The sequence below is a fragment of the Notamacropus eugenii genome, chromosome 5 (assembly GCF_028372415.1).
Source record: "Notamacropus eugenii isolate mMacEug1 chromosome 5, mMacEug1.pri_v2, whole genome shotgun sequence".
In the NCBI taxonomy this organism is placed as follows: Eukaryota; Metazoa; Chordata; class Mammalia; order Diprotodontia; family Macropodidae; genus Notamacropus; species Notamacropus eugenii.
The window spans coordinates 6,975,536-7,001,817 of record NC_092876.1 but is presented as its reverse complement, the minus strand read 5'-3'; the positions used below and the strand labels follow the sequence as shown (position 1 = coordinate 7,001,817).

The window sequence follows — 26,282 nt, the reverse complement described above, 5'->3', positions numbered from 1 at the left end:
ACTTAGGATCTTCTCTGGTTTGTGAAGGTATGGTTTTCTTGAACAACTCTGATCCTGCACTGGTCCCCTTCAGCCGCAGCAAGAGGGACCTTCCTTAGCGATCTTCCCAGTCTCATGTGCTAAGAGTCTGTTTACCCCTTCAGCTGCTCCCATTGTTCCAGGGTTTTTCCCAGGGCGATATTCTCTGGGCTTGTCAAGTCAACAAGGGGAGGGAGATAGCAATTACAGATCACTCTGTAATCTTGGCTCGAAGAACCATAAATCTAGACATTATTTTTCTTTGTAGAGCACATGTGAAACAAAATTTGTCCCTTACTTAATATGTAGAAGCAATTGATAGACATTTCTCAGTGCCACTGTCAGCATATGCTCTTTTTCTCAATGTTTCATTCAATTCCATGACAAAAATAATTTCTCAAACAGAATAAGCATTTCAAGTATGAAAGTACAAAATAGTCTGAAGCAAGGGAGATAGGGAACTAAAGGATTAAAGGATGCCAAGATAGACTCAATGGAGCTATATGCATTTTTCAAACTTTGAAGTTCTATACAAATGCTAGACATGATGATTATGATGATGATTATTGTTACCATTAACGTCCCTTCTAGTTTCTAAGCCATATGATTCATTGATCCTCGTGTGTCCTGACTGCTTTCATCAGCTTCTTAAAGATATCTGTTTGTAAGAGTGGAAATAAAATAGTGGACAGGTAAAAGAGAATCTTGAGATCAATTCTTTCCCCAGAGTGAGTAGAAAAAATGGAGAAATTTGGAATCCTGGCTAATAAGCACAAATGGGCTGATGGCTGGAAAACATGCAGCCAAGAAGGCTGATGTGGGAGTCAACCACTGATAATATTTATCAAAAATAAAGAGAAAAAATGACAAAATAGAATTGACTGAATAGAAAGAGACATAGGTGCTCACCAAGACTAAAATGGTGTGGGTGGCTCTAATTTCAGGGGACCTTCTTGACAATTGACCAGAGGTGTGAATATACTGAACTTGCTGATGGTGTCTTTGCAGGAGAAGTACCAGGTGTCCACTGGCCATGACCATAAAACCCACACACAGGAAATCAGGAATGTTGTACAAAATTACAAATATGGATAATTTGAATGATGCTGGAATGAAATTTGAACAGAATCCTGTATTCCATATCCTTGTCTTATCACTTTTTTGCACAATCTTCTGCATATTCACAAGCATGAAGGTATTTTTCAGTATGTGAAGGATCCAGCAAGAAAGACATAAGAATATAATGTAATCTGAGGCTAGAGTTTTGAGTCTTGACCATCTGGAAAAGATAGTGGGACTGATGGTGATAATCTGAAAACCACTCAGAAAACAAGTGATGGCAAGAGAAACTTCACGGACGACTCGGTGGAGGAAAAGAATCAGTCTACATTCAACCTGAAACAGGAAACTTTTCAGCCCCAATCCATCCATTGCCTGAGGAACTCCTTTGGAAACTAGGACTATGGAGTTGGCTAAGGCCAAGTGGAAAAAAATGGAGTCTATGGGCCGCAGACTGTTCCTATTTAGGAAACTGGTAGTGTAATGGCAAAGTAGAAGGAAGTTTCCCAGTATACCTGCTACTGTTTGGATGAAGAAGACAATACCTAGAACTAAATCAAGAAAAATAATTTTCTCACTAAATCAAATAGAAGTGTTATTAGAGACAGAAAGAGAAAAAGAAAGAAAGAAGGAAGGAAAGAAGGAAGGAAGAAAAAAGAAAGAAAGACAAAAAGAGTTTTCCAACATTTTTCCTGGAGATGATTTGCTATTGAGAAATTAAGAATAGTCATGCTCAACCTGATTGTGCTTCCTGAATTTTCCTTTGGTAGTCAGCAGAGAACAGATACCCAAAAAGTTAATAATAATAATAATAATAATAATAATAATAATAATAATAATAATATGGTTGAGGCATTACAATTTACTTAGGCCATCAGGAGACCTTTTTTTCAGTCACTAACAGTGATCACTGAGGCTTGAAAAATGGATGCTCAATTTCAATAGAAAAGTCCTGAATGGAATGAGAGTTAATGAACTCTACTATTGAAACAAGCTAAAATTCAACAAAATTAAAATGGACAGACCTGAAAAAATTATTAAAGAACTAGGTCTAGCATCTATATAATAAAAATCTTAAAGGAAAGAAAACACATCATTTAAGTAAAGATGAAAGAAAAATATGCATTATTCATATACTGGGACTAAAGTATATAGATTTTTGGGTTGGTTGTTCTTCTTCTTTGAAGAGCACCAAAATGACATCACCATGATAAAGTGAAATTTTAGTGTGTCCGACTGTGGCTGACCAGACTAATAGAAGTGTGGAATGCTCTACCACAGGTTGGGGACAGATGGTCTGTGTGTATATTTGGGGAAGATATCCCAAATTTGTGCATCCTGCGTTTAATTTGTGCTGTCTCAATTCTACTTTGCTCAAAAAGCACAGCACCCTTTCTCATGTGGGCACGCCATGCTGAGTAGTCCTGTGCCAGTATCCCTCATGTTGCACAGTCAAATCCAAAATTCTTGAGAGAGATCTTGTGTCATTTCTTCTGGCCACCATGTGATCGCCTGCCCCATGCAAGTTCTCCATAAACTAGTCTTTTTGACAAGTGTACATTTTGCATTCGAACAATGGGGCCAGCCCATGAGAATTGTGCTCTCTGAAAGATAGTTTGAACACTTGGCAATTCAGCTCTAGCAAGGACTTCAGTATCTGATACATTATCCTGCCAGGTGATCCTCAGAATCTTCCTAAGATAGTTCAATGGCAGCTATTCAGTTTCTTGACATGGTGCTGGTAGACTGTCCATATTTCACAAGCATATAACAATGAGGTCAGCACAATGCCTCTATAGACCTTCAGTTTGATAGTCAGTTTAATACCTCTTCTTTCCCAAACTTTTCTTTGGACCCTCCCAAACACTGAGCTAGCTCTAGCAATGCGTGTATCAACCTCATTGCCCATGTGTACATCCCTGGAAAGTACACTACCAAGGTATGTGAATTTATTCACAGCATTCAAAACTTCTCCATTTGTTGTAACTAATGGCTCCATGTATTAATGGTGTGGTGGTGGCTGATGGAGCATGTGTGTTTGCTCGGTGTTAATTATTAGGCCAAAATCAGCATAGGCAGCAGAGAACTGATCCATACTTTGCTGCATCTCAGATTCAGAGGCTGCATTGAGTGCACAATCATGTGCAAACAGAAAATCATGGACCAACACTCCCTCCACTTTGGTCTTAACTTGTAGCCTTTTCAAATTGCCATCAGTGCGGTAGTTGACCTTGATGCTGTGTTCATTCTAATTGAAAACACTTGTCAGCATGGCTGAAAACATCATGATAAAAAGCATGGGAGCGAACATACAGCCCTGTTTCACTCCATGGGTGACTGGGAATTCACGAGAACATTGTCCATTATCCAGAACCCAGGCAAAACATGCCATCATGAAATGGAGGTACATTTTGCATTGAACAAGGTGGTCACCCCATTTGAGTTGTGCTCTCTGAAACATAGCTTGAATGCTTGACAGTTTAGTTCGAGTAATGACCTCAGTGCCTGGTACCATATCCTGCCTGGTGATCTTTAGAATCTTTCTAAGACAGTTCAAATGGAAGTGATGAAACTCTCCCATAAACAGAAGTGGATAACAGAGTGGATCAAACACCAGTAACCTACAACATGCTTCTTACAGGAAATATACCCTAAGCATAGAGACAGACACAGAGTAAAGGAAAACCTGGAAAGACCTAAACTTATGCAAGGTAATACGAACAGAACCAGTAAAATACTGCAGATAGTATCAGCAACATCATGTGATGATAAGTTATGAGTGATTCAGACTTCTTCAGCAACACAGTGATCCAAGACCAGTACAAAAGGCTCATGAAGGAAAATGCTGTCCATATCCAGGTAAAGAACTGATGGACTCCAAATGCTAAGTAAAGCATTTTTTAAACTTATTTTATTCTTTCTCATTTTTTTTTAAAAGTTACATCTGTTCCTTCTCCCACAACTGTGATGTTTAGGGAAAAATATTTTACCTGATAGCATATGTATAAAATATCCTCCTTTTTCAGAGAAGCAGAGAGGAGGGACAGAGAGGGAGAAAAATTTGGAACTCAAAATCTTGTAGAAATGAAGCTAAAATTTTCATGAATTGCAATTGTGGGAAAAAATGAAATACTATTATTTCTCAATGAGAGCAAGGAGGGAGAGAGAATTTGGAACTCAGGATTTGAAAAAAATAATTGCTTTCACATGGAACTAGGGGAAAATAAAATGTTAAATAAGCAAAAATAAATAGTAAAATAAACTATATTATACTGTTAGCTTTCTAGAGGTACCATACGTCAAAAAATTACTAATAGCTCCATCTGTAGATGGAAACTGAAGGTTCTGATGGATCTTCAGGTCATTTTACCATTGCCATCGTGGATCTAAGTTCACCTGAATTCAGTAAAGAACAATTTCAAGACAAAAATAAATATTATGTGCTCACAAAACACATGCTGACGTAGGGTAAGGGTAGCTGCTCAATATTCCCATTCAAAAACAGGGCACCTTTAGTCATTGCTAAGAAATGATCTCTCCATTTGGCTTCAAAATTTCTTAAAACATTAGTCCTACTGATCCCTTAACCAATTAGAAAGAGGTTTTGTATTTTGTTTGTTTTTTGTTTTGTTTTGTTTTGTTTTTTTACCACTAGCATGCTACCTTCAGCTACACAATATCTAGAAATAAGGTCCCCAAAGCTCCACTTTTTGGAATGAAGACAGGAGGGGGATTTCAGTGCAATATTTCTATAAACACCAGGAAGGGAAGATGTGAGTTTTTTCTAAGGATGGGACTACATTGGCTAGTATTGTTATTACTATTCTTAAAAATTGTGTTGGATTATATATGGTGGGGAAAATAAGGTGTCTTAGAGCTTATTTTTTTTTAAATGGTCTGTGCATCATACCTACAATATACTATATTTGATGAATGATAATCATTTTTTGAAATAAACAATTTCAGTTTCAGAAAGGAAAATATTTTACTATCACATATTATACTCATGGATTTAGAAAATAATAGATTTAATTTTGCAAAATTACATGTATTTAAAATACTAATATATAAATATTGGTATATGTGAGCTATTAAATTAGGAGAGATAAAAGCAAGAAAGAAAAAGTGAAGAAAGGAGAGAGAAAAAGGAAGGAAAAAGCAAGGAAGAAAGAAAGAAAAAAAGAAAGAAAGAAAGAAAGAAAGAGAAAGAAAGAAAGAAAGAAAGAAGGAAGGAAGGAAGGAAGGAAGGAAGGAAGGAAGGAAGGAAGGAAGGAAGGAAGGAAGGAAGGAAGGAAGGAAAAAAAGAAAGAAAGAACAGAAGGAAGAAAGAAAGAAGGAAGGAAGGGGAAAAAAGTTATATAGCATTGTAGGAGAACATTTCCTATTGAGAAATTGAGACTTGTGTTGCTCATACGGACTTCCTGAATTTTCCATTGGTAGTGAGCAGAGGGCAGATACTAAATACTAAAGAAGTAATAGAAGGGGAGCACCACAATTTACCTAGACCACCAGGAGACTTATTTTTCAGTCCACTGACAGCAATAAATGAGATTGGGAAACTGAATGTTCAGTTTTAACCTAAAAAGACAGAACTGAAAGACTGTTAAGATAGTATCATTCAAAGACTAAAGTTCAACAAAAGAGAAATTAGACAATGGAAGAATACAACATATAATTAAAGAAACTAGATCTAAATACATATATAAATTTTAATGGAAAAAAATATTACCTAATATGGAGAAAAAGATATGCATTAATCAATGCTGAGGCAAAAGTATATAGATATATTTAGGAACAGAAAAATCATATTCCATATTTAGATATTATTGCAATAAATAAAGAATGGGAGGGGGGCAGAGTCAAGATGGCGGAGTAGAAAGACGCACATACACTAGCTCCGAACCCACAGCCCATAGAATATCTGTAAAAAAGAACTTCCAGCGAATTCTGGAGCAGCAGAGGTCACAGAACAGTGGAGCAGAGGAGATTTCTGTTCCAGAGAGCCCTGCAAACCTCTCGCAAAGGTCCTTCCCTCTGAGGACCTGGAGGTGAGCCCAGCCCTGCCTCGCCCTTGCAGCACCAAGAAGAGCGGATCCGAGCAGGCTTTGGGGATGGAATCTCCAGCTGCCGCATGGGTCCCTCCACCCATAGGTGATGGGGGTCGGTGAGAGGGTCTCTTTGGCTGGTTGAGAGGGGAGTGTGGTGCCCCCATAACTCAGGCCCCCTTGGGAGGCAGCAGCCAAGGCAGCGGCAGACCGGGGCTCCCCAAGCAGGCAGAAGCCAAGATCCATTGTGGAAGGTCTCTGCATAAACCCCCTGAGGGAACTGAGCCCGTGAGGTGGCCCTGCCCCCACCTGAGCAGCTGAACTTGATCTCAGAATGAATAGCAGCCCTGCCCCTTCCCAAAGCCCTGAGGCTGGAAAGCAGTGTTTGAATCTCAGACCCCAAGCGCTGGCTGGGAGGATCTGGAGGCCAAGTGGGTGTGAAGAGAATATTAAGAAGTCAAGTCACTGGATGGGGAAATGTCCAGAAAAGGGAAAAGAAATAAGACTATAGAAGGTTACTTTCTTGGTGAACAGGCATTTCCTCCCTTCCTTTCTGATAAGGAAGAACAATGCTTACCATCAGGGAAAGACACAGAAATCAAGGCTTCTGTATCTCAGCCCACTCAATGGGCTCAGGCCATGGAAGAGCTCAAAAAGGATTTTGAAAATCAAGTTAGAGAGGTGGAGGAAAAGCTGGGAAGAGAAATGAGAGACATGCAGGTAAAGCATGAACAACAGGTCAGCACCCTGCTAAAGGAGACCCAAAAAAATGCTGAAGAAAATAACACCTTGAAAAATAGGCTAACTCAATTGGCAAAAGAAGTTCAAAAAGCCAATGAGGAGAAGAATGCTTTCAAAAGCAGAATTAGCCAAATGGAAAAGGAGATTCAAAAGCTCACTGAAGAAAATAGTTCTTTCAGAATTAGAATGGAACAGATGGAGGCTAATGACTTTATGAGAAAGCAAGAAATCACAAAAGAAAACCAAAAGAATGAAAAAATGGAAGATCATGTGAAATATCTCATTGGAAAAATGACTGACCTGGAAACTGACCTGGAAAATAGATCCAGGAGAGACAATTTAAATATTATGGGCATATCTGAAAGCCATGATCAAAAGAAGAGCCTAGACATCATCTTTCATGAAATTATCAAGGAAAATTGCCCTGAGATTCTAGAACCAGAGGGCAAAATAAATATTGAAAACATCCACTGATCACCACCAGAAAGAGATGCAAAAAGAAACTCCTAGGAACATCGTGGCCAAATTCCAGAGTTCCCAGGTCAAGGAGAAAATATTTCAAGCAGCTAGAAAGAAACAATTCAAGTATTGTGGAAATACAATCAGGATAACACAAGATCTAGCAGCTTCTCCATTAAGGGACTGAAGGGCACGGAATAGGATATTCCAGAAGTCAAGGGAACTAGGACTCAAACTGAGAATCACCTACCTAGCAAAACTGAGTATAATATTTCAGGGGAAAAATTGGTCTTTCAATGAAATATAGGACTTTCAAGCATTCTTGATGAAAAGACCAGAGCTGAAAAGAAAATCTGATTTTCAAACACAAGAATGAAGAGAACCATGAAAAGGTGAACAGCAAAGAGAGAAGTCATAAGGGACTTACTAAAGTTGAACTGTTTACATTCCTACATGGAAAGACAATATTTGTAACTCTTGAAACTTTTCAGTATCTGGGTACTGGGTGGGATTACACACACACACATGCACATGCACATGGACACATACACATAGAGACAGAGTGCACAGAGTGAATTGAATAGGATGGGATCATATCGTAAAAAAATGATATCAAGGGGGCGGAGCCAAGATGGCGGAGTAGAAAGACGCACATACACATAACTCCGAACCCACAACCCACAGATCGGCTACAGGGGAGCAACTCACGGTGAATTCTGCACCCAGAGGCCACGGAATATTGGAGCGAGGGAGATTTCTGTTCTGGAGAGACCTGCAAACCTCTCGCGGGGGGTCCTTCACGCTGCAGACTGGGCGCCAGAACTGGGAGCAGAGGGCAGCCCTGCAGCGGCCGGGGCACCGAGAGGAAAAGATCCGAGCGGGCTTTGGGGACGGGATCTCCAGCGGCCACGCAGGTCCCTCCACCCACAGAGGGACCTGCAAACCTCTCGCAAAAGGTCCGTCGTGCTGCAGAAGCGGAGCCCAGCCCAGCCCAGACCTGATGCGGCCATAGCACCAAGAGAAACAGACCCGAGCAGGCTTCAGGGACAGGATCTCCAGCGGCCGCACAAGTCCCTCCACCCACAGGTGACGGGGGTCAGTGAGAGAGTCTCTTTGGCGGGTCGAGAGGGGAGTGGGGTGCCCCCATGATTCGGGCCCCCCCCGGGAGGTAGAAGCTGAGAGGCGGCTGCAGACAGGGGCTCCCCAAGTGGGCGGGAGCCTGGATCCATTGTGGAAGGTCTGTGCATAAACCCTCTGAGGGAACTGAGCCTGAGAGGTGGCCCTGCCCTGACCTGACCACCTGAACTTAATTCTCACACTGAATAGCAGCCCTGCCCCCGCCAAAAGCCCTAAGGCGGGAAGCAGCATTTGAATCTCAGTCTCCAAACGCCGGCTGGGAGGACCAGGAGGCGAGGTGGGTGTGAGGAGAATATTCAGAGGTCAAATCACTGGCTGGGGAAAAGGCCCAGAAAAGGGAAAAGAAATAAGACTATTGAAGGCTACTTTCTTGGAGAACAGACATTTCCTCCCTTCCTTTCTGATGAGGAAGAACAACGCTTACCATCAGGCAAAGACACAGAAATCAAGGCTTCTGTGTCCCAGCCCACCCAATGGGCTCAGGCCATGGAAGAGCTCAAAAAGAATTTTGAAAATCAAGTTAGAGAGGTGGAGGAAAAACTGGGAAGAGAAATGAGAGAGATGAAAGAAAAGCATGAAAAGCAGATCAGCTCCCTGCTAAAGGAAAACCAAAAAAATGTTGAAGAAATTAACACCCTGAAAACTAGCCTAACTCAATTGGCAAAAGAGGTTCAAAAAGCCAATGAGGAGAAGAATGCTTTCAAAAGCAGAATTAGCCAAATGGAAAAGGAGATTCAAAAGCTCACTGAAGAAAATAGTTCTTTCAAAACTAGAATGGCACAGATGGACTCTAAGGACTTTATGAGAAAGCAAGATATCACAGAACATAGCGAGAAGATTCGAAAAATGGAAGATAATGTGAAATATCTCATTGGAAAAACAACTGACCTGGAAAATAGATTCAGGAGAGACAATTTAAAAATTTTGGGACTACCTGAAAACCATGATCAAAAGAAGAGCCTAGACATCATCCTCCATGAAATTATCAAGGAAAACTGCCCTGAGATTCTACAATCAGAGGGCAAAATAAATATTCAAGGAATCCGCAGAACACTGCATGAAAGAGATCCAAAAAGAGAAACTCCTAGGAACATTGTGGCCAAATTCCAGACTTCCCAGGTGAAGGAGAAAATATTGCAAGCAGCTAGAAAGAAACAATTCAAGTATTGTAGAAATACAATCAGGATAACACAAGATCTAGCAGCTTCTCTACATTAAGGGATCGAAGGGCATGGAATAGGATATTCCAGAAGTCAAAGGAACTAGGACTAAAACCAAGAATCACCTACCCAGCAAAACTGAGTATAATACTTCAGGAGAAAAAATGGTCTTTCAACGAAATAGAGGATTTTCAAATTTTCTTGATGAAAAGACCAGAGCTCAAAAGAAAATTTGACTTTCAAACACTAGAATGAAGAGAACCATGAAAAGGTGAACAGGAAAGAGAAGTCATGAGGGGCTTACTAAAGTTGAACTGTCTACATTCCTACATGGAAAGACAATATTTGTAACTCCTGAAACATTTCAGTATCTGGGTACTGGGTGGGAGTACACACACACACACACACACACACATGCACACACGCACACATACATAGAGACAGAGTGCACAGAGTGAATTGAAGAGGATGGGATCATATCTTAAAAAAAAATGAAATCAAGCAGTGAGAGAGAAATATTGGGAGGAGAAAGGGAGAAATTGAATGGGGCAAATGATCTCTCATAAAAGAGGCAAGCAAAAGACTCATTAGTGGAGGGATAAAGAGGGGAGGCGAGAGAAAAACATGAGGTCTACTCTCATCACATTCCACTAAAGGAAAGAATAAAATGCACACTCATTTTGATAGGAAAACCTATCTCACAATACAAGAGAGTGGGGGACAAGGGCACAAGCAGGGTGGGGGGGGAAGATAGAGGGGAGGGCATGGGGAGGAGAATGCAATCCGAGGTCGACACTCATGGGGAGGGAAAGGATCATAAGAGAATAGAAGTAATGGGGGACAGGATAGGATGGAGGGAAATATAGTTAGTCCTATACAACACAACTATTATGGAAATCATTTGCAAAACTACACAGATTTGGCCTATATTGAATTGCTTGCTTTCCAAAGGGAAGCGGTGGGGAGGGAGGGAGGTAAAGAAGTTGGAACTCAAAGTGTTAGTATCAACTGTAATGTTCTTACCACTAGAAAATAAGAAATACAGGTTAAAGGGTAAAGAAAGCTATCTCGCCCTACAGGAGAAAAGAGAAGACGGAGACAAGGGCAGAGAGGGATGATAGAAGAGAGAGCAGATTGGTCACAGGGGCAATTAGAATGCTTGGGTCTGGGGGGGGAGGGGATAAAAGGGCAGAAAATTTGTAACCCAAAATGTTGTGAAAATAAAAGTTAAAAGTTAAACAAAAAAAATGAAATCAAGCAGTGAGAGAGAAATATATTGAGAGGAGAAAGGGAGAAATGGAATGGGGCAAATTATCTCTCATAAAAGAGGCAAGCAATAGACTTATTAGTGGAGGGATAAAGAGGGGAGGTGAGAGAAAAACATGAATTTTACTCTCATCACATTCCACTAAAGGAAGGAATAAAATGCACACTCATTTTGGTATGAAAACCTATCTTACAATACAAGAAAGTAGGGGATAAAGGGATAAGCAGGGTGGGGGGGATGATGGAAGGGAGGGCATGGGGAGGAGGGACCAATTTGAGGTCGACACTCATGGGAAGGGACAGGATCAAAAGAGAGAATAGAAGTAATGGGGTACAGGATAGGATGGCGGGAAATATAGTTAATCTTATACAACACAACTATTATGGAAGTCATTTGCAAAACTACACAGATTTGGCCTATATTGAATTGCTTGCCTTCCAAAGGGTAGGGGTGGGGAGGGAGGGAGGAAGAGAAGTTCGAACTCAAAGTTTTAGGAACAACTGTCGAATACTGTTCTTGCTACTAGGAAATAAGAAATACAGGTAAAGGGGTATAGAAAGTTATTTGGCCCTACAGGACAAAAGAGAAGATGGAGACAAGGGCAGAGAGGGATGATAGAAGAGAGAGCAGATTGGTCACAGGGACAATTAGAATGCTCGGTGTGTTGGGGTGGGGGGAAGGGACAAAAGGCGAGAAAATTGGAACCCAAAATTTTGTTAAAATGAATGTTAAAAGTTAAATAAATAAAAAAATAAAAACAAATAAAGAATGTTTCAAAGGATACCAAAATAATTCATGAAGAGACTTTTAAAATCAAATTACATCAATCATCAGTGATACACGTACCAAATATAAAGATTCTTAGAATGTTGTGAACATGTAAAAGTGAGTAAAATTTATCACAGTGAAAACTCTTGCAGATAATAAGAAATTCAACAATGAGAATTTTGTTAAATATTCTTCAAAAATTGTTATCTTCAGTGAACTTTTGAACCTCCTCTTCCATTTGACTAATTCTGTTTTTTAGGGGTAGCTAGGTGGTGCAGTGGATAGAGCACCAATGCAGGAGTCAGGAGGACCTAAGTTCAAATCTCACCTCAGACACTTGACACTTACTAGCTGTGTGACCTTGGGCAAGTCACTTAACCCCAATTGCTTCATCCTGGGTCATCTCCAGTCATCCTGATGAATATCTGGTCCCTGGATTCAGATGGCTCTGGAGGAGAAGTAAGGCTGGTGACTAGCACAGCCTTTCCTCACTCAAAACAAGGTCAAGTGCAAGTCATGTCATTATTTCTTTCATGGCATGATCTTCTTCAATGAAGGATGAACACACAATTCTGCTTTTTAAAGCATTCTTCCCTTCATTGGTTTTTTGGACCTCTTTTGCCATCTGGATTGGCCTGTCTTTAAAAACGTTATTTTCTTCAGCATTTTTGGGTCTTCTTTAGCAAACTGTTGACTTGCATTTCATGATTTTCTTGCATCACTCTCATTTCTCTCCCCAATTTTTCCTCTACCTCTTTTACTTGTTTTTCAAAATCCTTTTTGAGCTCTTCCATGGCCTGAGACCATTTTTTGGAGGTTTTAGATGCAAAAGCCTTGACTTTTATGTTTTCCTCTGATGGTATGCTTGGTTCTTCATCTGAAAGGATGGAAGAAAATCTCTTTTCACCAAGAAAGCAACCCTGCATATTCTTGTTTTTTCCCATGTGGGGGCATTTTCCCAGTCTGTTACTTGACTTTTGAGTCCTTTGTCAAGTGGAGTGCCTAGGGACTGGTAAATTCTCAGTTCCTCCAAGGTGGCACAACCAAGGGAAGGGAGTTTACTCCTCTCCTGGCCTGCGTTGTGGTCTGTGAGCAATCACAAGCTTTTCTGCCCAGTATCTGCAAGTAGAATTACTTCTCTAGAGCCTCCACCAGCTCCACCAGTCCAGAGTTCCTCCTTGCCCCAGGGCTGCCATTCAGGGCTAAGATTCAGATCTGTTGCTTGATTCCCCTAGGGTTTTTAGGCCACGGGCTCCAAAAGTGGAGGCTGTGTCTTAGTGGCTGCTGCTGCCCTGGGGCTGGGGCTAGGGCTAGACTCTGCCCCCTCTCGCCCAGGTGAAAGAGCTTTGTTACTGACCTTTGAAGCTGTCTTTAGCATTTGTGGGTTGAGAAATCTGGGAACTGCAGCTGTTGCCTATGATTCCATGCCCTGAGGCATGTTCTAGTCCAGTCCATTTCTCATTTTCCATGTGGCCAAGGATGGGTTGTGCTCCACTCAGAGTCTGGTGTGATAGACCTTTTCTGTCAGCCTTCCAGGCTGCCTTGGGCTAGGAATCTCTTCCACTCTGTCATTTTGTGGCTTCTGCTGCCCTAGAATTGGTTTAGAATCATTTTTACAGGTATTTTATGGGCTATGGGGGAAGAGCTTATACAGGTCTGTCCTTCTACTCCCCCATCTTGGATCTGCCCCTTAATTTTCTTAAATATCAAAGAAACAGAGTGATATACAGACATAAAATGGGACAGAGAAAACCAACCAAGGAAATGTAGAAATTATGCCAATACAGGAAAATAAGGCAATTTAAAGAAAAGTAAGAGAGTTTCTGGTTGCAGGAGCCAAGATGGCAGAGTGTTCAGTAGCTGCTATCTCCCTCCCCTTGCTGACCTTGACCAGCCCAGAGATAATTTCCCTGGAAAAAGCCCTGGAACAGTGGGAGCAGGGGTAAACAGACTCTCAGAATGGGAGGCTAGAAAGATTGCTAAGGAGTGTTCCTCTTGCTGTGGCCAAAGGTGACCAGTGCAGGATCAAAGCTGTTCCAGAAAGTCTCACCTCAAAAAACCGGGGGAAGATCCTGAACCACAGGGGAGTGAAACCAGCAACTGCCAACACCAGGACTGCAGGCATGCCTCAACACCCCAGTGGAATCGGGAAGACACTAGCACACGAAGCTGAGCTTACCTATGCTCTTGCTTACCAGAGGAGCCTCCAGTATCCAGACCACCCCTCTTGCACACTTAACAAACTACCTCCTGGATAATTTCAGGGAAACCCAAGAAGACCTAACTGGCCTCTGCTTTTGAACACCAGTCAGTTCAGCACCAGGTAAGCTGCAGCATTTATTTTCTAGCTGAAAGAACCAGAGAAAAGGGAGGGAAGATATAATAATGGAGAAGGGGATTAAAAGGGAGGGAAGCTGAAGGAAGGAAAGAAAGAGTAAGGGAGGCGGCAGTCAATAATTAAAACTTTGTTGGGGAGGGGAAGGGAGAAGGGAGAACTAAAAGCGTAAATATGGGGAAAGAGGATGTAGGGAAAGACACAAAAAGTAATCAAAACTGTGAATGTGAATGGGTTGAACTCTCCCATAAAACAGAAATGGATAATAGAATGGATTAAAAACCATAATCCAACAATATGTTGCTTAACAGAAAAACACTGGAAAAGGGGAGATATACATAGAGTTAAGGTAAAAGGTTGTAGCAGAAATTATTGTGCTTCAGCTCATATAAAAAAAGCAGGGGTAGTAATTCTAATCTCAGACAAAGCAAAGGCATTAAGAGATCTAATCAAAACAGATAAGGAAGGAAACTATAACCTGCTAAAGGCACCATAGACCATGAAGCAATTTCATTACTAAACATATATGCTCCAAGTGGTATGGCATCCAGATTCTTAGGGGAGAAGTTAAGAGAGTTACAGGAAGAAATAGACAACAAAACTATACTAGTGGGGGACCTCAAACTCCCCCTCTCTGAACTTGATAAATTGAACCTCAAAGTAAACAAGGAAGACGTTAAGGAAATGAATAGAACTGTGGATAAGGTACATATGACAAATATCTGGAGAAAATCGAATGACGATAGAAAGCAATATACCTTTTTCTCAGAGGTACATGACACATACACAAAAACTGACCATATCTAGGCCATAAACACCTCACAATCCAGTGCAGAAAGTCAGAGATACTCAATGGATCCTTCTCAGATCATAATGCAATAAAACATATGTAATCAAAGTCCGTGGAAACATAAACCAAAAAGTAATTGGAAACTAAACAATCTAATCCTAAAGAATGAGTGGGTTAAACAACAAATTATAGAAACATTCAACAACTTCACTCAAGAGAATGACAATAATGAGACAACCAACCAAATTTTATGGGATAGCTACAAAAGCAGTTCTTAGGGGAAGTTCCATATCTTTGAATACCTACATGATTAAAATAGAGAAAGAGGAGATCAATAAATTGGGCATGCAGCTGAAAAAGCTAGAAAAAGACCAAATTGAAAATCCTCAAGTAAATACCAAGTTAGAAACACTGAAAACCAAAGGGGAGAGTAATAAAATTGAAATTAAGAAAATTATTGCCCTAATAAATAAAACTAGCAGTTGGTTATATGAAAAAATCAATAAAATTGATAAGCCTTTGGTAAATTTGATTTAAAAAAAGAAAGAAGAAAATCAAATTAGCAATATCAAAAATGAAAAGGGTGAACTCACCTCCAATAAAGAGGAAATTAAAACAACTAAAAGAAATTCCTTTGCCCAAATCTATGCCCATAAATGTGACAATCTAAATGAAATGGATGATTATTTTAAAAGACACGAATTGCCCAGATTAACAGAAGAGGAAGTTGAATACTTAAATAACCACATCTCAGAAAAAAAATTGAACAAGTCATCAATGAACTCCCGAGGAAAAAATCTCCAGGGCCAGATGGATTCACAAGTGAATTCTATCAAATATTTAAAGCACAGCTAATTCCAATAATATATTGACTATCTGGGATAACTGGGGAAGAAGGAGTCTTCTCAAATTCTTTTTATGATTCAAATATGCTTTTTAATACCTAAACCGGGAAGAGCCAAAACAGAGGGAAAAAGTTATAGACCAATTTCTCTAGCGAATATAGATGCAAAAATTTTAAACAAGATTTTAGCAAAAAGAATACAGCAACTAATCACAAGAATAATACATTTTGATCAGGTAGGATTTATACCAGGAATGCAGGGATGGTTCAATATTAGGAAAACTGTTAACATTATTGATCATATCAACAACAAAACTGACAGAAACCACATAATTATTTCAAAAGATACAGAAAAAGTTTCTGACAAAATACAACACCCATTCCTGTTGAAATCACTGGAGAACATAGGAATAAATATAACGTTGCATAAACTAATAAGCAGTATCTACCTAAAATCTTCAGCAAGCATTATATGCAATGAGGATAAGCTAGATGCATTTCCAATAAGATCAGGGGTGAAACAAGGATGTCCATTATCACCACTATTATTCAGTATGGTACCAGAAATGTTAGTTGTAACAATAAGAGAAGAAAAACAAATTGAAGGAATTAGAATAGAAGAAATAATAACAATATTAATAATAATATTATAATATATAATAGTAATAATAAATAGAAGAAACTAAGCTATCACTCTTTGCAGATGATATGATGATATACTTAGAGAATCTCAGAGAATCAATTAAAAATTAATTGAAAAAAAACAACTTTGGCAAAGTTGCAGGTTGCAAAATAAACCCGCACAAATCTTCTTCTTTTCTATATATTACTAGCAAAGCCCAACAGCAAGGGATAAAAAGAGAAATACCATTTAAAGTTATGGTAGACACTATAAAATATTTGGGAGTCTACCTGCCAATACAAACTTAGGGACTATATGAACACAATTACAAAACACTTTTCACACAGATGAAGTCAGATCTAAGTAAGTGGAAAAACATCAGTTGCTCTTGGGTAGGCTGAGACAAAATAATAAAAATGACAATTCTACCTAAATTAATTTACTTATTTAGTGCCATACCAATCAAACTATCAGATAATTGTTTTGTAGGGCTAGAAAAAAATAATGTCAAAATTCATCTGGAAGAACAAAAGGTCCAGAATATAAAGGGAACTAATGAAAAGAAATACTAGGGAAGGTAACCTAGCTCTACCATATCTCAAATACTCTTATAAGGCAGCACTTATCAAAACCACTAAGAAACAGAAGGGTGCACCAGTGGAATAGGTTAGGTACCCAAGGCAAGGTCGTCAATGAATGTAGTGATCTACAGTTTGATAAACCCACGGACCCCAGCTTCTGGGATAAGAACTCATTATTTGACAAAAATTACTGGGAAAACTAGATAACAGTATGGGGGAAACTAGGCATAGATCAATGCCTGACACCATACACAAGAAGAAAGTCCAAATGGGTACATGATCTAGGTATAAAGACTGATACTATAAACAAATTAGTGGAGCAAGGAACAGAGTATTTATCAGATATATAGAGAAGGGAAGAACTTTTGACTAAACAAGAGATAGACAACATTATGAAGTGCAAAATGGATAATTTTGATTACATTAAATTGAAAGGTTTTGCACAATCAAACCCAATACAACCAAGATCAAGAGGGAAGCAGAAAACTGGGAAAGAGTTTTTGCAACTACTGTCTGTGATAAAGGACTCATTTTTAAAATGTATAGAGGATTGAGTCAAATGTGCAAGAACACAAGATATTCCCCAATTGATAAATGGTCAAAGGATATGAACAGGCAGATTTCAGAGGAAGAAATCAAAGCTACCTATAGTCATATGAAAAAATTCTCTAAATCACTTTTGATTAGAGAGTTGCAAATCAAATAACTCTGAGATACCACATCACACCTATCAGATTGGCTAACATGACAAAACAGGATGATGGTAAATGTTGTAGAACACTTGGGAGAGTTAGAACACTAATTCAGTGTTGGTGGAGCTGTGAGCTGATTCAGCCATTCTGGAGATCAATTTGGAACTATGCCCAAAGGGCTACCAAAATGAGCATACCCTTTGACCCACCAATACTGCTTCTAGACCTGTGTCCCCAAGAGAACATAAAAATGGGAAAGGGTCCCACATGTACAAAAATATTCATAGTAGTACTGTTTGTGGTGGCCAAAAACTGGAAATCAAAGGGATGTCCATCAACTGGGGAATGACTGAATAAGTTGTGGTATATGAATGTAATGGAATACTATTGCACTGTAAGAAATGATGAACAGGAAGACTTCAGAGAGTCCTGGAAAGACTTATATGAACAGATTGTGAGGGAAAGCAACAGAACCGGGAGGATTTTATATGCAGCAACAACCACAGTGTGTGAGGATTTTTTCTGATAGACTTAGACCTTCATTGCAATGCAAGGACTTAAAAAATTCCCAATAGTCTCTTAAGGCAAAATGCCTTCTGCATTCAGAGAAAGATCTATGGAATTAGATCGCAGAATGTAGCATATCATTTTCTTTTGTACTATACTTTGGTTTGTTTTATGATTTCTCCCATTCATTTTAATTCTTCCATGCAACTTGACTAGGGTGAAAATGTATTTAATAGTAATGTATATGTTGAACCTACATTAAATTATTTGCCAACTCAGAGAAAGTGAGGAGAAGGTGGGAGGAAGGAGGGGGAAGGAGGGACAAAACAATCTAAGTTATATGGAAGTTATTGTAGAATACTGAAAACAAATAAAGTAGTACTAAGGAAATGGTAAAAAAAAATGAAATAACATTCTAGAGTCAAAAGTTAAGTACTTAAATCAGTGAGGAAATTGCCTAGTAATATTATTGTACATAAGGTGAAGCTTTTGGCTACCACTGGGAATTTATTTTACTAAAATATATTATTGATTTCCTGTGTAAAAAAAATTAAAGAAAAACAAGAGCGAATTAAGGAAAAACAACATGAAATGATGGATAATTATCAAAAATAGTTTTCTTTTTAAAAATGAAATGGCCAAATTTTGAAAGTAGGAAGTGTGATTTAGAAGAAGATTAAAATAAAAATTATCCAATATGTTTTCTATGAAATAGGATAATTTAAATAAGTTTAATAGTTTTAGAGTTTCAAAATGTAAAATTAACTTCATAAGAAGTAGTTGACATAAGTAGGCTGATCCTAGAGCATGTCCAGATTAAAAAGTTTCATATATTTATTTAACATTCAAAAATTATTAGGCTACTTGATGAACTAAATAATGTCATATGAAAATTCCTATAAAAACAGTGGACAGGAGTGTCAAGAAAATATAAGGAAAATGGAACTTGAGTAGCTTTATTTCTTTTACCAAGTCTTTAAAAGTGTGTAGTAGTAAGCACTCCAACATACAGAGGGGGGCCTGCTATCACAGGTTCTTAGATCTGCATTCATAAAAAAAAGCAACTTTTAAGCGGTTAACAATCACTTTAATCAAGCACGTGTATCAACATTTTAATCAAGCATATATATCACTCAGTTAATTCAGGGAGTTAGCACCCTGAATTTCAAAGAAAATACAGACAAATCAAAACATCAGTAGACATGGCTTCCTCTGCCTGAATTCAACAGACATTTGGACCTCAATTGCCTGACCATAGTTACCAGAGAGGGAAGTATGACATCTGGGTTCTCAAACCTGGGGGTGCTCCTTAGCAGCTTTCTAGAGTCCTCATCTGGCATTCAAACCTTCTTACCAAAAACTAAGCCCCAAAATAAAACCTCACCCTTAGAGTATTTATGCCTTTTTTAGAGACAGAGGGAATCCCTATCCTTGAGAACTAGTGCCTCATTAACAAAAGCTGTGGGTGCTCCTACAAATCTTCCCTAATCAAACTCCCCTTAAAGGGCAGGCCGATTAATGGGTAGGAAAGATCTTTAATCACATTAACAATACAAATATAGATAGATAGATAGATAGATAGATAGATAGATAGATAGATAGATAGATAGATAGATAGATAGATAGATAGATAGATAGATAGATAGATAAATAGACAGATAGATAGATAGATAAACAGATAGATAGATGGATGGATAGATGGATATGTGTGTGTGTGTGTGTGTGTGTGTATTTGATTTGTAGTTAAAGAAACTTCTAAAGACTCTGGATTGATAAAGGCAAGATTCATCCAGAGGTATTTGGTTATATTAAAACAAAAAGTGCAAAAGATCCTATTTTGATTGCCATCACAAAACATAATATGACAATATGTGTTAAAATAATTGAGGGAGCAGTGGGGTGCCATGGACAGAGTGACTGCCTAGGCAATCATGTTTTCAAGTTCAGTCTCCGACACTTAGTGGCTTTGTGACTTTGGGCAAGTCCCTCCCCTCTCAGCATGCTAGTCACCTCTTTTAGACCCTAACATGTCATGGTATCACCTGCCTGATGGTTCTCTTAAAGAATGAAGGATAAACAACATAAACTGAAAAGGTACTGATCTCTGGTGGATGGTGATAAAGCAAGTTTTCTTTTTCTTTGGGTCTGTGTTTTCTTTAACAATATAACAAATATGTTTATGCATTGCATGATTGAGCATACATAAACTATATTAGATTCCCTACCGTCTCAGGGAGGTGAAGGAGGAATAGAGAGAATTTGGCTCAATGTTTAAAAAAATGAATGCTAAAAATTGTGTTTACATATGAGTGAGGAAAATATTTTTTGAAAAGCAAAAGGAGTTTGGCACTCATACCCACACACATGTTTGGAGGAGTTTTGATTAAATATTATTGTCTTCATTGCAAAAATAGTAATAAGTAAAAGAATCCATATTATACAGGTACTTTTCCAGAGGCACTACTACACCTAAGGACTCTGATAATGACACCATTTGTATTTGGGATCTCTGACGTTTCTGATGTATTTTTCCATTGCCTGACCATTGCCTACTTAGACCTAAGTCTAGTAGAGCAAATATAAGATAAATAGAAAATTTATATGCTCACAGAAGACATGTTGACATGAGGGGACAAGAGCAGTTGCCTGATCTTCACATTCAGCAACTCATAGATAAAGCTATTTCATTCACTGTTGTTAAAGAGTATCCCTGTTTTATGTAAACCCTGTTTTTATCCAAAGCTCTTGAGTCCTTGGTCTTGCTCATTGCTCAACTGCTTAGGAGGCTTTTGTCCACTAGTACCTTCTGCCCTTAGCTGTGCAATGCTTAAAAATAATCTCCCCAGTTTAACTAATTGGAATGAGATCAGGCTTTAGATTTCAGTGCATTCTTTCCATAACCCACATGCAGGGAAGATGTTACAGTTCTCTAAAGATAGAGCTTCATTAGCTAGCCTTGTCATTAGAACTCTATTTTTTCTTTTGTTAAATTGCGTATGGTGGGTAAACAGGACAGCTTAGAGATTTGATTAAAAGGGTTTTAGTCTGTCCATCATATGTGCTATAAGTTCTATTTTGTAAATGATCTTGACATCTTCATTAAATAGTTATAATCACATAGTTCTTAATTTCAAAGAGGGAAACCTTTTTCTCTATCAAAAACTATAGTTGTGTAGATAGAAAGCAGCATATTTAGCTGAAAAAGTTAGATTGTATAAATATACTAATATTTGTATAGATATTGATACGAATGAAATATTAGAGAGAGTAAACAAGAGGAAATGAAGAAAGCATACAAAGAGAGATAGGAAGAGAGAAAGAGAGATTTAGAAGTAAATTTGTATATAGATTTTACCCTCTTGGTTTTTTACACTTCTAGGAAGGAAAACTGCTGAATTAAACATTACACTAAGATATTTCAGTTCAAGAAAAATATTCAAAAATACTCAGAATTATAATTCAAAAAATCACATTGAATAGACAAAACTTGAGTCAAAATACAATCACTATAGCGTATAGTGTCATAAATTTCTACAGAATGGGAAAGAGAATCCATCTGTCACTGTTTCTGTCTGTCAGTTTCTGCTTGTCTCTCTTTCTGTGTCTCTGTCTCTCTCTGAGTCTGACTCTCTGCCTCTCCCTCTGCACCATAGATAGAATTAGGAATAGAGATACAGTTATAGCATACAAAATCTTTTTTCTTCCACATACATATATATACATATATATATATATATATCACACATACACATATATATAGATATATTCACATACATATATGTAGTGATATGTGCATACATATACATCTATACACACATATATACATATATATGTACATGCATACATATATATGTATATATCTCTGTGTGTCTGTAAATGTGAATGTATAAACACATATTTTCCCAAAGAGATTCTACTGGTAATCTTTTCATGTTGGTGAATATCTCTTTCTTCCTCTCTCCTAACTCATGTATCTTACTTCTACCTATTTCCTTGCCCTCTTATTACTTAACCTACCCCCATTTCAGCAGTCCTTCCTCTATCTTCCCATTCCCCTAAATCTAAACACTCTTTTGTACACCCCCTTTGACCTATTCTTTCTCCCTCTTCTCTAAACCTCTTTCTCTTATACTCCCATTCCACTAAATCTAAACACCCTTGTATATCCCACTTTTGACTTTTCCCTTACCTTCCCCTCCAAAATCCTTCCTTTTTTCTCTCTCCCTTCTCTATCCCCTTAGCATGTTATTTACTTTAAAATGTAGAAGACATTTATACTCTCCTAGATGTATATGTACTTTCTCCTCTTAAATTCATTATGAAATTAGGTTTCCAGAACTAACAGCCCCCCTCCCCCATCTAATTCCTTTGTATTGGTTCTTTCTCTTACACTTCATTTGTATAATTATTCTTTAGCTCCCCTTGAATCGTTTTACTTGTTAAAGTCCTATCATACTCAGGTCGACCCCAGTCTTTCTTATTAACTATAGAATTGCTAGCAACAATCTTAGACGTAGGTTTTACATTTTCCACACATAAAAAGTTAGAATTCTATCCTTATTTAGTCCCATGTAATTGGATATTGGTTTGCACCTTATATTTGTCGTAGCTCTTGTATGTCATATCATCTATTGAGTTCATAGTTTGTTTTGTTTTTTTTAAAGAGTCCTGAAAGTTTGACAGTTGATTGCATGCTCATTTTTTCTCATTATGAATTATGCTTAGAATTGTTGGGTATGATATTTTTGGCCAGGCAAAGATATTTTAAAGGGAAAATGATACTTACTACCCCAGAGGACAAAAAGTCTTGAACTATGAAGTCTGACAGGAATAAGAAACCTTACCTAGGTGGTTCACCTCCGATGTACTGGTATAATTTTCATCCATATGAATCCATCATTCCTCAGAGGAATTCCTATCATTCCATTTCTAAATTGTTGGATAAATTTTAACTTTGGTTCCAGGACAAAGCAGGGGAAATCTTACCACCAGCTGGATCTATTAGCTGTAAAGTAATGATTTTAGAGACTAACTGAAAGAAAGAAAGAACAAGATTATTTAAAAATGCTTTCAGAGCCACTCACTGGAAAATGAATCTCAAATAAAAGAATTTCTTTAGATAGAAATTTGTCCAACAAGAAGCATTCTACATGGAATGCAGTCCAGTAACAATAGCAGCAGCCAAAGAGAAAGCATATAATAAATAAGATTTTCTTATGCTGAAATAATTTTTAAAACTTTGCTTTTTTTTGAGTTACAAGAACTGCACCATGACAATATTACTAGAGATTGCTTCTGATCCTGATTTAATTTGTTGTAATTTCCTATAAGTCAGTTCAAAAGTATATATTATTTAATGTCTTGTACATGACAGGCAGTCCACTAAATTATAGGGAAAAAACGATAAAAGTCTTTGTTTTCAAGAAGCTCATAGTCTATTGAGGGAGAAAATATGAAAACATATTTACAAAATAAATAATTATAGTAATAGTACAGATAGATATAATAAATAGAGGGAAAGCAAAGGTATTGAAGCAATCAGGAAAGACAGGAGAAGAAGGTGGGAATTTAACGATAACCTTGATGCAGTTTGGGGCTACTGGGAACCCCAAAATATCAAAGTACAGGGCAGCATCCAGCGGGAATGAATTCACACACTTAATCCTTCTTCCAGTCAAGGAGCACTTTATAGTAAGGCCAATAGAAGTGGGCACAGTTCCTAGTGAACCAACAACTGAATGGGGGCATGATTGATACTTATCTAGAAAAAAAAGGATAGAAGAAGATCTGGATGGGATGGAATTTTCAATTGCCTGAAGTCGGCCGGGGGCAATAGTGGAAGGTAGAAGTGGAAGATAGTGGAAAGTAGTCTGGATGGGTCCAGAGGACTGTGAAGGAGTATTAAGTGGACTGGGATGGGTCTAGAGCAACTATGACTGTCAAGTATCTAGGTGGGCTGATATTGGCCAGATGGCTTGGGCTAAATGCCAATAATCTGAGCGGCTGAAATGTATGGGCAAATACACATTGCATTACTTTCAAAGACATGTTCTTGTCCTTTTAGAGGTCCAGTCTCATCACCCCATCAACTTCAGGTGTGAGAAATAATGAATAATAACCAATAATTTGGGGAGAGTTTCAGAGCTCTCCTCTACTCCTGAAGTCCTTTAAAAGTGCAGTTCTTCAGAAGGGCATTACTGATAATGAGATTTCATTAAATATTTTCAGTCTTGGTCAGACTCTTTTCAAACTTAAAAGAAATTTAATCTAAGGTGGGGAGGTCCATAGTTTTCTACTCAGAGTGGGGTATACATCCTTTGAATTAATAGCTTAAGTTAATCAATCAATAGCCTAAGTTGTGAGTGGTTTGGTATTTGATTTAGGGATACTTTCCTGACCCTAAAGGTACTCAGCCTTTTATTATAAAAATGGCCTACCTCTAATCACTTTAACCAATTATTGGACCACTTACTGTTTAGAAGGGTATATGAACTGAATCTGCAAAAATGGCTGTCTTTTCTCTAAAGGCAAAAACCAAATTACCATCTTTATAGTAGTAATTTGCTGGTTTTATTAATAAAATGACTGATGTACCCAGAAATTATATGTCTTGAACATTTTCAAGAGTCACAAGAAGCAGAGAAAAAAACAGAGGAAAGGAGAACATTAACAGAAGAGAAAAAAGTCCCAGAGGTTCTTCAAAGCAGAAATATGAGAAAGGTAATAGCTATCAGAGAAGCTCAAAGCAGAGATAGAAAGCCTATAAGAAGAAAGGAGAGAGCAAAACGAGGGGAGATGAAGAGCAGGGAATGGAAGTTAGCAGAACTAAAAGTGTCAGTCTGCCAGGAAAGATATAATAATCAGAATGCAGGGAAGATAGGAAAAGGGACTTGAAAGACTTATACAAGTCAAAAAGACCAGGGGAGTCATGTCAGGAAAGCGGGGTTTGGGAAGATGCCACTGCCAACATGTGCTGAATAACAGAGCTCTCAAGTCAGGGACAACACATAAGGGACATTGAAAAATCACCTGTAAGACTCAGTGACACATCATGGAGGAGGAGAGAGATTCTCAGTAAAGACAGGGATTCACTAAGAGACCAAGGAAAAATTCCAAGCCCTGTGCCACTGTCTTTTCAAGGTCTCTTTATTTCTTCCCAGGCAGACAGGGCCTGAACAACCCTCTAACTCTAATTGTCTCCTGGAAGAACTTTCCTAAGCCCTTAGGTGTAAAACTGAAATATAAGAAGATACTCACCTGATTGTTCTCTGCTTCTAAAGTGGAGGGAAAGACTGCACCAAACAGATTATGTCCCTTTGTAAGTGTGTTGCCACAGGCAGAACATAGTTATAAGCCTATCTGTCTTGAGGACTGTGATTATCCTGTCGCAGGCAGGACTAGTGACATTAATCCACAAAGGGGGAAAGGGATGTGTCTAAAAGTGTGAACTTCGGTCCCACAAGAAAATGTCACCAAGGAATCCTACTGACTGAGAATTCCCTATCTTCAATTATTATTGAATAATGACAATGGCCAGGTCATCAAGTAAACTCAGAGGACATGTCATCAAGAATTTCTACTGATTGAGAATTCCTCATCTGCAATTACTGTTGAGTAATGACAATGCCCAAGTCATCAAGTAAACTCAGAGAGAAACTTTTCTGGGCTTCAAGAGACCACGGGAGCAGGTATTAAAGAGTTTGTTTAGGCAAAGGAAAAAGAACTAAGACTTTATTATGGGGACTTCCATTAGTAATTTTGGCTTGTCCTGAGGGATCCCAGGTATTGCATACACACTTTTCATCATTCAAGTTCCAAGCCTCCTAAATGAAGCGTCTAAACAGGAATTCCTGCTTGAAGCTAATATTCCTAAATGTGGTAGTAGTGCCTTTTGTTGTCTTCACATTTTTTGTACCATTCCTAGGGTCTGATGACCTCATCTCTCCTCCCCCAAATGATCACCAGCAAGAAACAGACTTTATTGTTGGTAACAAAAGTTACACATACCTCAATAAAGGTTCAACTTTCTTCATTCTCTCATGAAGTCCTTATTTCTTGAAGAGATTGTAATTCAGTCAAAAGAGTAATGAAGTTGGGGTTCCTACATTATAGTTTTATCTCTTTAAAAATTTATTATTTTATTTTCCCCAGTTATATATAAAAACAATTTTTGACATTTGTTTTTAAAGTTTTGAGTTCCAAATTCTCTCCCTTCCTGTCTCCCCATTGAGAAGGCAAGCAAATCAATATAGGATAT

At 38.3% G+C, this 26,282-nt stretch overlaps 1 protein-coding gene across 1 annotated transcript; it reads right to left on the bottom strand.

The window, feature by feature from the left end:
• Positions 1-729: 729 nt before the first annotated feature.
• On the bottom strand, positions 730-26,058 carry LOC140507304 (vomeronasal type-1 receptor 1-like). The gene is made up of 2 exons (XM_072615422.1): positions 26,033-26,058; positions 730-1,654 (listed from the first exon to the last, which is right to left on the bottom strand). Exons 1-2 carry the CDS (start codon positions 26,056-26,058, stop codon positions 730-732), a joined length of 951 nt encoding a protein of 316 aa, XP_072471523.1.
• Between the last annotated feature and the right edge of the window lie 224 nt (positions 26,059-26,282).